We start from the raw sequence: 13,232 nt of genomic DNA on the forward strand, positions 1-13,232 counted from the left end.
TGACAAGTATTTAAGTAAACAGACGTCAAAATATTCTTTTTAAAACTAACGGCAAACTAATCGTAACCTTAACAATTAAGAGAAAATTGACTATTTAGCATTTATCTAACTATCTACTTAGTGTTTATTTCCACATGAAAACATTTTCATATATTTCCCTATAAAAGCATCTTCACAATGAGAATAATGCGACAATAATTTCCTAAAATATTTTCTTGTAAATGGTAACCCGCGGTGTAACGTAGAAAAACCTAATCTATACACTCCATTCATACGGCTTTAATCGTTTTTTTAATGAGACCCGGTAAAATGCGAAGGTAATAAAACATAAGATCTTCACACATTCACACGTAATCGGCTCTACCCTTTCGCTGCCATTTAAAAATCATTGAAAAAGTTCAGCTCTTATGCAGTGGCTGCGTTATCGCGGAGCGAAAGGGTTACATTTTAAATTAATTCCTCAATTGATTTTCTTGTACTCTTGTTATCTAAACTGATTTCAGTCGGTTGTCAGTTTTCGATTATTTTTAATAATATACAATAACATTCACGATAATAATTAGATATATGCAGTAGTGTGGGACAAGGCGCGCACAATTACAGGCCGTGGCGCGCATTCGTTCAATTTAAATGTACGGAAAGTAATTTCAAAATAAGAACACATGTTTTCCTTTTTCTTCTTAGAGTATGCAGTTCAGTGCACCCAGGAGGGCGCGACCGAGTAGGCCGGCGGTCTCTGCTGAGGAACCAGCGAGTCTTCCGTGACGCTGGCGCCTCCCGAAGGAATATTGTTGTGATAGGTGATCTGTTGCGTCTGTTGATTTTGTTGCTGTTGTTGTTGTTGGTGGTGCTGCTGCTGCTGTTGTTGCTGCTGAATGTGTTGTTGGTGCTGTAGCTGCTGTCTATTTTGCTGCTGCTGTTGCTGCGGGAAGTTGAAGTCAAGGGAGCCATCCATCGACAGTTCGTGTTTGATTACCTGATGAAATGAAAAAAAAACGATGTAGAAAAACCAAGAAATATCGATAAATACAAATTAAAACACAAAAACCAAAAGGTAACTACAAAACAGTCAAATAAAATAAAAAATAAAGCATTATAAACATATAATTATTAATTGTGTCGCTAGATTTCAAAATCAGCCTAGTCCATAATGGTGAATAGGAGAAAAAAAACTTTTTTGTTTTCTCAAGTACAGTCACAAGGGTGAAACTTTATATTATTTCGAGTATGTATAGAATATTTTAAATTAATAAGTTCCACATTTCGATAATGCAGAAATGTTAGAAAGTAGTAGGTAGTTCTTCATCAATTCACAAAAAAGTCAAAAATACCTAAAGGTGGACTTGGCTGATTTTTAAATCTAGCATAAATATTTCAACAACCTAAATATTGGGTTTATGTGTACATATAAAACTGCTTCTTTACAATGCATTTTGAAGTTCAAATATGAAACACAATTATTGTGATTCACGTAATTTAAAAATGCACGCATGAAAATTCTTAATTAAAATTTCTATGTATCAAAATTGTACACTATTTTTATATATATATAATATATTTATTTTTATACTTATAGAAAATTCTTTTGCAAAACGAAATCATAATTTTGCGATGTCTATGTACGTTTTAGAACTCCCGGGAATGTCAGCAGTAAATTTCATAAAAATTACTGCCTGACAGCATGACGGGTCCTCTACTAAAAGTGTCACTCATTTATTTTCACTCTGTTTTATGAACGGATAGAATATTATTCATTTCTAATTTGATATAAGTATCGATATGTACGTAACTATGCAATACGGAATTATTATGAGATAGATAGGTACTATTGAAATTAATTATTCGTTTAGCAACTTCTTCTTTATCTGCCGTCTCCTCTACGAATGTTTGCAATCGAGTGACTTGAGACATTTGAGACCGCTGACATACACAACGAGGTTGTGATCTTATAAACCTACATAATAATATGTATATTATATCCTTGATAAACTTTTTTCCCCCGGATTTCTTTTGCATAAAGTTCTCCCGTGTAATAAGTTGTAGGAGGTGGTATTTTTCACAACAGATTAAGGGCCCACATGCCCAACGAAGGTAAAAATGGAGGTTTTATGGTATTTTCAAAGCATTAGCCTGAACATTCCTTAAACGTTGTAGATAATCTATTTATATAATTTTGAAGCCTTATTATCCTTTATATTTATTTTAAACATTTGATGACTGCATAAAGTATTTTTATTACATAAAATAGTATTCTTTTAAACCTCTCGATCTAATGTTTTAGAATATAGTCATATTTCAGTATATCCATGTGCATTGGTGTTAAGATTTTTTAAATTTATTAATTTAAACGCATTTATAAAACCATTAGTAAAATTTATGTTTACATTATTATAGTGAAATATTTACGATACAAAAATATATTTATAATCTCTGTGATCCCAAATTTGACAAGAATTGGGCATTTTTTATTTAAAAAAATCGTTTTTTTCGGTTACATACATGTTCAAACACTCGCATTAACATGATCTTACTCCCTACTTCAGTTATCGTTTGTGAACTTATGGATACGGCCGAATGTTGTAGCTTAATACTTTGGACGCGGAAGACGCACACGGTGCGTAATGACCAGGCGGCCGATCGATGTAATTAACGTGAATTTTAAAGGGGGCAATTAAAATCTCATTATCTCTTCAGCAGCGAAAGCGTTAACCACTGGGAAATGACAATAGAAATGGCGTATTTCAAAAAAAATACTACCTTATTTTTAGGTCAATAATTATTATAAAACAATCATTATTCGTAGGATATTTCATCATATTTGAATGGTCAAAGACATAGCTTATAATCAGTATGTAAAGAATTATCTTCAAATGTGGTAATATTGCCCATTTTTTGAACAATAAAATGGGCATAACCGCTCTAGCTGATTTTATAATTCCCTCTAACAGAGATCGGCCAGCGGCGGCATGCGGTCCGTACGTTGAAATTAAAATAGTTAATGGATTTCCATTAAAAATACAAATGTTTTTGAACCCTTTTAATCTGTTTACCAATTACCTACCAAACTCTAAGTTAAAGATCGAAATTTACAACATAAAAAATACTCGTAAAATATTTAACAACATTATCGACGTTTACCAAAAAAAGTGAGGTGTTGATAAGTTTTGTGAAGTAGACGATCATCATATTTGGAAGAATGTGAATTTTCTTCTCAACTAAGTTTCCTGGTGGATACGTATACACAATTTCGTCAAGGGAAGAAGACGCAAAAGTCGCAGAAACAGAGAGTGATGCATAAACTGTATTTTGTTGTTAATATATTTTATGTTTCTTTTCGTTTTTATAAATCGTGTTTGTTTCATGTCTCGTACTTTAAATATTTCGATTAAACATTTAAATACTTATACTTTAAATAGTATTTTTTTATACTCCCAATCTTTTTTAAACACTTTAAAGCCCTAAAATTAAAATTAAAAATTGATTGGACCCATAAGTCTAAAAAGATCGCCTAACCCTGTTACCGTGTCGTTTGTCAGCATGGTCTTCCATGGTATTTGGAGCACAATGCCTATACACCCATAACTCAAAAAACTCGATCGTTTTACATGACGTTCATAGTCCATGCTCATGGCATAGTAGGTTGCAACATAGATCTAAATTGAAATTATATTTGCATAAGAGCTTTTTCAATTGAAGGATTACCGGCATTTTATTTCAGGTTAAGCAAACGTTGCTTTCAAATAAGTAAATACGACCATTAAGCATAGTCGGTTTCCTAGACAAAATCATTGCATCTCCTGTACTTTCCTCCCTGGTACTGTGATTTCCGATTTGAAGAGTTCTAATCAAACACTACGAGATGAAAGCTCTTACCTCATCTACGTTACAGTCAAATCCGCCGTGTTCCAGCGTCTCAATGTTGATGTTGAGGTCGTCAAGTAAGGCTGTATTGTTGAGGGCGCCCATGAGCTGGCCCATCATCGTTGATGCGGGTGTTAAGTGGTCGTGCTGAGAGGACAGGACGGCGCCGTTCAATAAGGGAGACTCGTGACCTCCGCCTACTTGACTCACGTTACCTACAAAGATACGCATTGCTCAAGAGGGTGAGAGAGGTTACTGTGGGTTACTGTATGACAAATGAATTTAAACTAATCGAAAGAGAAAAAATGGAAATCGATTTAAAAAAAAAAAAAAACAAAATACGATCGTAAAAATTTCGTATTGCATTGTCATGGAAACTAGTTTGGTGACAAGCGGGCAGAGGAAAGTATTGAATTGCGAACAAAATATCGAAAAAATACGCCCACAGCAATATGTACTTTTTATTACGCGTCTCGCTAAAAAAATTGCATATTGACGAAAACACTGTTCGATGGCCAATCAGCTCAGATCTAAACCTCACAATATAACCTAAAAGGCAAACAATTGGGCAAAATAATGAATAAAAGTAGTGGACAAAAACAAATTACATCATCCAGTGGAGAGATACTAAATAATATATAGACCGAATAACAATAGAGATGGAGATATCCAAGTTTACAGTGGCAAATCTATACACCGAGAAGAGTAAAGCGTGAACCAAATTTTATTGAGGTGCATGTCGCGTGACATCATCACGTGACGTCACAGTAAGTTGCCGCTACGGGAAGGATGTGTGTAATGTCGTTGTTCTTGGTGTTTAAAATGTTATCAGACGATCCTCCCACCCCGTAGCACATTTTTAATCTTTAAACGAACATTGTCAGTTGGCAAAATCTGCCGAAATCACTAAAACAACAATGGGGTCACCTCACATTGAACTGCACTGCATCGTCACCTGGATGACGTTTTGAACGTTTTTATCATATTCCATAATATGTCTCCACTTTTCGAATATCATGTCAAAATCACGTTTTTTTGTTTTTAGCGGTTGGCACTATGTATTTTCGATAAGAATGTTGTCTATTATCTATGGTCTGCAGGTTGGGTTCTGTTCAAAATATTATCTATGGATGTCATGCCGCAAGTATTTAAACGTACGCAAACGTAGAACTTGTTAAAATTAATTTAAATCAGAATGAATAATTAATAATAATTCAAATTACTAATACAATATAGTCATTCTTCAGTGAATTTACAGAGATGGTGATGGTTCAAAATATTCTGCAAAATGACGAAACCATAGACTAAATTTGTCGCCGTGACAGCGTGACAGTAAGCGACATGCACCTCAATTTGATTCGCGCTTAAATGCCAACGAGAGGCCTTCATCCTGTAGTGGACCGAGAGTAGCTGAGATGCTGATTTTGGATTGTAAAACTTATGACTACCATGATATTTGAAGAACTTACTATGGTGTTGCTGCAGCATATCTGAGCGATGTGGGGGCGGAAGTAGCGCCCCGGGGGTGTGGGGTGTTCTAGGAGGGCTGCAGGATGGGGGTCTGGCGCGGATGTACGCCGTCCCGCACGCCTCCGCAGGGTACGACGGGGACATTCCGGTCACCGATGATGGGGACATACTCTGGAACAAAACTAAACTATTAGATAACGATCATCACACTCACCAGGCGGCCGGCATACTTCATTAAAATATTCCTGAACATGCAAAATGATCGATCGCACGGCATTACGCGAGGAATTGTGAAAGGTATAAGTATAAGCGCTTATTCAATTCAATTTTCTAAAAAGATACCTCAAATGTATATTATGTGAAATTAGCACTGATGCAATGCGTAAAAAATAAACCCTCGTGTATCAATGACTAGTTTAACTTATATTAGGACTAATTTTTTTCTCGAAGCCTGTCTGTCCAATATAAATACTGTGACAATCATTCCAAGCTGGTTCCTTTGCATATCATATTATCATCTCTCACCATTCATCACCATTTTTTTTATACTCATACAACACTACACTTGTACTGTCATGACTAGGGAGTCCAATCCCGAGCCAAAATTTTGATCCCGGGATTTGCGTTTTTTTTCGTTGGTTAAGTTTATTTTTATTTATACAAATAGCATTGATAAAATCGGTCCAAAACATCTAATATAATTTATACTATTTAAGACATTTAATGTTAATATTGTGTACGTTCAATCTTGAAAATACATGGGTTTAATGGAGTAAATATACCTAAATAATATTGTAATATAGATGATAATGTGAAAGTAAAACAGTTTTTTATGTATTTAAGAAAATATAACATTCTTAAAATTCGGCATATAAACAATTGCCTGCCTGCACGTCCGTAGCACTGGCAGTTAGACGCCGTTCGCGTGCCAGAACGTCAGTGGTGTCTAGTTGGTTAAATGAACGAATTTATTATTTTTATGATGTTCTTACGATTGCGTATGACAACAAAAAATGGTTATTTATTATCCGTGAGCATCCGGCGATTCTTCCTGTGACATGTGCAAGTAAATACACGTCACTAACACAATTTTGTACACAAACTAATTGATTGTGACTGATAAAAAAATCAATCCCTAGGTTTCGGGATTACATTTACTAATCGCGGGATTCATAGGTATCAAAATTTATCCGGGATCCCATTCCCCAGCCATGACTCATTATGTTTTCGAATAAATAAATTTCATATATTATGTAATCCTAATATTGTAAGGATTATCAAGAACATCCAGAATATCTTTGAAATGTTGACATCGTTGATAATTTGTGTTTACCTCCGTATGGTGCATGGGGCGGTGCATACAGGCGCAGGGTTGTCGTCCGTGGATGGTGCACGAGAGCGAGAGGAATCCGCGGCCATAGCCAGCGCCGGCAGGGTACGGAGGTGGTGGACCGGCCGGACCCGTCGCCAAGCCCCCGGAAAACCTACATACATTCAATTATTTAAATAAAATATACAGTTTACAAAACGCAAAAATTCATTCGCTCGATTTATCCTCAGAATATAATACAAACTTTGTATGTATCATTTGTATGTCATGACTGGAAAGACGTGAAATCGTTATCTAGAATCTAGATAACACTGATCATAATAAACTTTTTTTTACAAAGGTTTTGTGGTCACTTATTCGTGTCAATACCCTGGACCCTGGATCCAAATGCAATATTATAATAATATACTGATTAAAAAATATGAGAATTTGAGAATCACCCAACTACCCAATCATATGCCCGAATATAAATGGCATTTTAAAGACAACTTGACAAGTTTAGTCTTCAGTTTCAAACAAAGGTGATTTTAATTTAAAATATGGCTACTTTATATTGGTGTAACTGCAATTGAGGTAGGTAACTAATAGTTTAGAAGTTTTCATAGTTAATTAGTATTAGGCGACAGACCACATCTCAAAAAAATCTAACTCAAAATAATATGAGAACGATAATTCAATTATTGTAATAATACATGGAAAATGTTTTATCTAATGTGTGAAAGTGATAGCTTATTAAAATACTAATAGTTGGAAATCATTAGAAGAAAATGATGTGAATATTACATTATTTTCTAAAAGAGTTTTATTGTGAGAGATAAAAATAGAGGAAAGAGATTATTGCTATACAATTAAATGCATTTTATATAAATCATTCAGGGGATGCAGTACTAAATAATTAATTACTCGTGCACATGTATAAAAATCACAGACATCAATCAAGTATGTACTTTATAAATCTACAATAGATACTGATAATAATAATGTTACGAAACAAAATAAGTAAAATGCAACTCAAGTCGTATAAATATAGGTATTTGGATGAGAAGAAAAAATAGTGCACAGATTATGATCACACCTAATGTAGGAAATGTTACGGGTTAAAAGATTTTGATCGGCAAATGCCTATGTCGTTTATGCTGAAAAAAAATGATACAATGACAAATAAATAAATAAATAAAAAAATCATTCTCAAATGAAAATTATCTTACATACGTCATAATGTAAATTTGAACCTTTTCGGCAAAAAATATATTTAATTATTAATAATATTAAATACATTGGTCAAGAATTAGTATTACCCATGAAGCCTTTTAAAAGAATCGAATCGTTAGATATAGGTGTAATAAATTAATTTAACACTTAAAAAATTATGTATCGATTATACTACAGGATAGAACACCGGAAGAAATTGTCTAAGAGCCAGAAGTTTTTAATTAACTCTGACCTTTACAGAATGTACTTACGAATTGAGATACGAATCGTTTCCTTGAAGGTTCATGGAATCGGCAAGACTTCCCGCGAGTTGATCAGCCCCCGCTGCCGGTGGATAGTCCTGGGACCCCCAGTCGTTTTCCCCGCCAAAAACCGAGGGTATAGGAGACAGGCGACCGCAGGAAGATGCGTTTGAAGATGCGCGCTGTCTAAAATCTGGCGACAGCTGGAATCCGCCTGTGTTGTTACTGCTACTTGACCGAACCAACAATAGTATGACGTACGGCGATTTCCAGGATGTGTTAAGACGTAACGTAACATCAAAGGAAAGTGTGGAGTGTTTTCGGATTTCCAACAAGAGGAGGCGTTGTTTGTTGCGTGGGTTGAAATGCGGTTGATTGGAGGGCAGTGGTGGTGACATCATCGATGAGAAGCGGCAAAAAATAATGAAAAAAAAAATACAAACAAAGATGCAATACTACAGTAACAAAACAATACTTATATATTTATTTTACTTTAATCATATACTATGCGATTCGTATGCAAAACATGTCGCTTGAAATTTATAACTGTGTTGAAATACATTAAATTAGTATCAGTCTAAATTATTAATAGCAACCTGAAACTGAAATTCAGTATACACTATACTCACACATATCGTCACCTCAATACTACAACTAGATAACTTGGTTTTTACTGATTAAAGATAGCTATTGAATATGATTCTACATTTCCTTCTCTACGAAATGATAAAACTAGGTTAGTCAGAAGTTAATGGGAACTGTATTAATTTTGTGTTTTAAAATATAACCGTAAATGCATTAAATAATTCCATTTAATTAAATATTATTTAATCGTTCCCAATTAGACAAAGCACGATTTTCTATTTTTATTTTAAATAATAATTATAGTCTAGATTTATGTTAATCAAGTGAAATTTAAATTTCATTTTTCCAACAATGACCAAATCGGAGTTATCTAGTTTGAGGTGACGGTATAATAAATATTATGTATACACTGGTATATCATTCAATCATCTTTTTCATGCACCCTTATCCTATCCAATGATACCTACACACTTGTGGCTACATTATGCATAAAAATATGATTTAATATACCGATAAGTTGTGTTTACTGAATTTTAGTTGGTTCTCAGAAACTGTCTTATCTGACTGCGAAAAAAAATTACTGCAATTTTGTACTAATACTGATGAGGTGCAAATGGCAGAATATAAAATTTATATTTATATTATATAAAATAAGCAGTGCATATTAATTAATATAGCTTTGGCCCGTAAATAGTTTTCAGATTCTACAACTTTTTTCACATTTCTCGTAAAGATTATTATTAATAATATTGGGATAAATTTGTCATATTTATTATTAAAATAAAATATTTTTCAAGCGACAATGCTCATTCATACGCAGTCAAGAATTTATTGCTAATTAAGTATTAATATATTATTATTAATTAAAAATGTAAGAGCAATCACTTGCCTAAGGTACTTTCTTTCTAATTAGTCGATACTCTTTATACTAAAATACGCTTTAAGGACGTTTGATAAACAAAAGGGGATATTAAATTATTAAAAGGCAAAGTGGCAGATAATACTTCTAATTAATAATATTTTATCTGCAAATTTAATAATATAATAAAGCCAATTATCAATTATTATCAAAAACCTCTCGCCAATTTATTTCCAAGTATTATAATACAGTACCTACATACACAATGATTATTTTTTAATAGATATATCTTGTAAAATTATAATTAATACAAGTTTTACTATTTTATAAGAATCAGTTTTAGCGACTCTGGTTCCATCTTTTGGTATTTTCAGATTGTGTGGCATATGATCATTATAGTTAATAAAAATAACTAAATCAGCAATTGTAGAAATTACATTAGGTACTTGTAATAAACAAAAGTATTTGCAATTATTGGTATGCCTGATAAAATCTTAACCCATGAAATATTATAAAACTATTATATACCTATTACTGTTTAGCGTTATTGTAGAAAACGATGTACACATAAGAAACAAATCTTTCACATATTTGGTATTAACTTATTTTAAAACACAATATAAAAAAAAACTCTATCCAATATGACTAATATTTTTAAATGATTTATAAGATTGAATCTTGAGATTAAATATTTAATGTAGGTATCTACCCGAAATAAAAAACTGATTATTGTTAAGTAAAATAAACAACGTTAAAAATAACTATAACACGATGTATGAGTATCTCAATCTAGTAAAATGATTATTGTCAATCTATTCAAGTTTATTCAAACATTTTTATTCACTAGGTACGTAAGTACTTTTCTGAAATAAGCTAATGATACGCTTAGATACCTATCTATATGTACTATATATCACAAAATGTTGCATATTTCATTTTTTTAATGTTCTAGTTCAATTCAATATCATTACTCAAAACACATCGACAGGAATCCGATTGATTAGTTGGTATGACCAATGTTGCGAAGTTATTGTTTTTCTTTTTGACAGGTAGCAAAAAAGCTTAAAATTGACCCTAAAAAAGCTATATATGCATGCATGTACCGTTTGTAAATAATAGGCACTGTCATAAAACGCTCATGAGACAGAAAAACAATCACTTAAATAATTAATTTAATATAAATGAGCACAAACCAATAACAGCCGATTATATTTGACAACTTTTACTGAATAAAAACAATCGTAATATATCCAATAATGAAATTGTGGCCTAATATACACCGTCAGATGCGAGAATTTATTTCAAAACGTTCCATAAATTTATAAGATGTAAATCGCAATACCAGATTCAAAGGCATAAGAATACATATGAATAGTACAATTTCTAGACCTTTATAAATAACTGTACACAATACAGAATACAGACTGGGATAATACGAGGGTGGGTCAATAATTCCTTAGAAAAAAGCATTAAAACAGTTTTTATTTTTGTATTTTTTTTTTATTTCTCAACATAATCTCCTTGGAGCTCAATACACTTGGTTAGACGTTTCTCAATTTTTTTTAAACCATCAGAAAAATAAGTTTTCGGAAGGTCCTCAAAATAAGCATTTGTCCGATCGATGACTTCTTCATTTGAAAAAAAACGTTGTCCACTTAGCCATTTTTTTAAGTTTGGGAAAAGGAAAAAGTCACTGGGGGCTAAATCTGGTGAATACGGTGGGTGGTCGACCAATTCGAACTTCAATTCTTCAATTTTAGCCATTGATCGTAAACATGTGTGAACACGGGCATTGTCCTGATGAAAGAAGATTTTTTTCCTGTTTAAATGAGGCCGTTTTTCTTCAATTTTGTTTTTTAGCTGGTCCAATAAAGATGCATAATAATCCCCTGTTATTGTTTTTCCTTTTTCCAAATAGTCAACGAAAATAATTTCACGTGCATCCCAAAATACAGTAGCCATAACCTTACCAGCTGATTTTACGGTTTTCGCCTACTTTTGACATGGTTTGCCTTCGCAATCCACTGCTTTGACTGTTTTTTCGTCTTGGGAGTATAGTGGTGTATCCATGTTTCATCTACAGTCACAAAGCGACGAAAAAATTGATCCGGATTGCGTTGCATGAGTGACAACAGGGCTTTAGAGGCCACCACCCTATTGCGTTTATTGTCGACTATGAGCAAACGCGGCACCCAATTTGCAGAAATATTTTTCATGCCCAATTTGTCATGTAAAATAGAAATGACGCTACCTTTTGAGATCCCTGTAACCTCAATTATCTCACTCAACTTTAATCTTTGGTCACTTAACACCATATCGTGGATTTTATTGATCATTTCTGGTGTAGTCACCTCTACAGGACGTCCTGAGCGTGGTTCATCCTTTGTTGATGTACGACCACGTTTAAATTCATTTCGCAAGCGCCGGAGTCCCACAAGGCTCCGTTCTCGCTCCGTCTCTGTATAACCTCTATACAAGAGACATTCCGATCCCATCAGACACCCCATTAGCTTCATGCATAATAGCACAATATGCAGACGATACAGCGATCCTCTCCCGATCGATGAATCAAGACAGAGCTACAGAACTAGTCCAAAGGGCGGCCGACCAGGTTTCCGCCTGGTGCGACAAATGGCGCATAAAGATAAACGCAGACAAGAGTAACGCCATTTGCTTCAGGCGCAACTTTAGGAAGAAACCACCTCCTAAACGTAAGCGCAAATTTCCACACCTGGTAATGCACAAAACTAAAATCCCTTGGACCAATACGGTCAAATATCTTGGTCTAACGCTAGACACAGCACTCAACTTTTCAAAACACATTAGCGATAAAAGACGCCAAGCCGACATAGTTTTAGCTAAGCTCAAACCCATGATAGGACATAGGAGCAAACTTGCCTATCGCAGCAAGTTGCTATTATACACAGCTATCATTCGCCCCATTATGACCTACGCGTGCCCCGTCTGGGCATTCGCCGGCTTAAAATTCATCAACAGACTACAAATCGTACAGAACAAAACTCTCAGAGCAATCACCAATGCTCCCTGGTTCGTCAGGAACACCACACTCCACAGCGATCTTAACTTGGAAACCCTCCAAACCCACATCCTCAAGCTCACGAAGCAATTCTACAGCTACATCAACAACCATCCCAACACGTCAATTAAAGACTTATTACATTACGACATACACGCCCACTACAAATTTGACCGACCAAGAAGGGTACTTCTACTAATGCCCCCCTCCCTTAAATAAATATCCTTTTTTTTTATATATTCTTCTCTTTTGTATACTCTTTTCTTCTTGTACTTTTCTATATGATTACAGATCCCTTGCCACTCAACCTAGACCGATCAACACCCAGGATGTCCGGATGACCCAGGAGGGGACTTCGATTAATTCCCCCCTCCCCTAATAAAATATCCTTTTTTCCTTACATACTTCTCTTTCTGTTTATTCTTTATTCTTGTACCTATCTATATGATTACAGATCCCTTGCCGCTCAACCTAGACCGACCACCACCCAAGATGACCGGATGACCCAGGAGGGTACTTCTAATAAATCCCCCCTCCCCTAAATAAATATCCTTTTTCCCTATATTATTTTCTCTTCCTACAGATTAAAACCACAGCGGAGGGGTTTTTGGCCGGTTGTGGGCTTGCTCACCTCCG

At 34.4% G+C, this 13,232-nt stretch overlaps 1 protein-coding gene across 1 annotated transcript in view; it reads right to left on the reverse strand.

Moving 5' to 3' along the window:
- Positions 1–554: 554 nt before the first annotated feature.
- foxo (forkhead box, sub-group O) overlaps positions 555–13,232 on the reverse strand; it is a 329,332-nt gene continuing 316,654 nt past the window's right edge. The window contains exons 5-9 of the mRNA XM_085953766.1: positions 8,125–8,343; positions 6,665–6,815; positions 5,331–5,502; positions 3,874–4,076; positions 555–976 (exon numbers count right to left, since the gene is read on the reverse strand). Coding sequence (XP_085809892.1) covers positions 695–976; positions 3,874–4,076; positions 5,331–5,502; positions 6,665–6,815; positions 8,125–8,343 — 1,027 coding nt within the window. The 3' untranslated portion in view covers positions 555–694. The remainder of the gene's footprint in view (positions 977–3,873; positions 4,077–5,330; positions 5,503–6,664; positions 6,816–8,124; positions 8,344–13,232) is intronic.

This window comes from Rhyacophila brunnea, unplaced genomic scaffold, assembly GCF_057557595.1.
Source record: "Rhyacophila brunnea isolate RB1 unplaced genomic scaffold, BYU_Rbru_1.0 scaffold_10, whole genome shotgun sequence".
Lineage (NCBI taxonomy): Eukaryota > Metazoa > Arthropoda > Insecta > Trichoptera > Rhyacophilidae > Rhyacophila > Rhyacophila brunnea.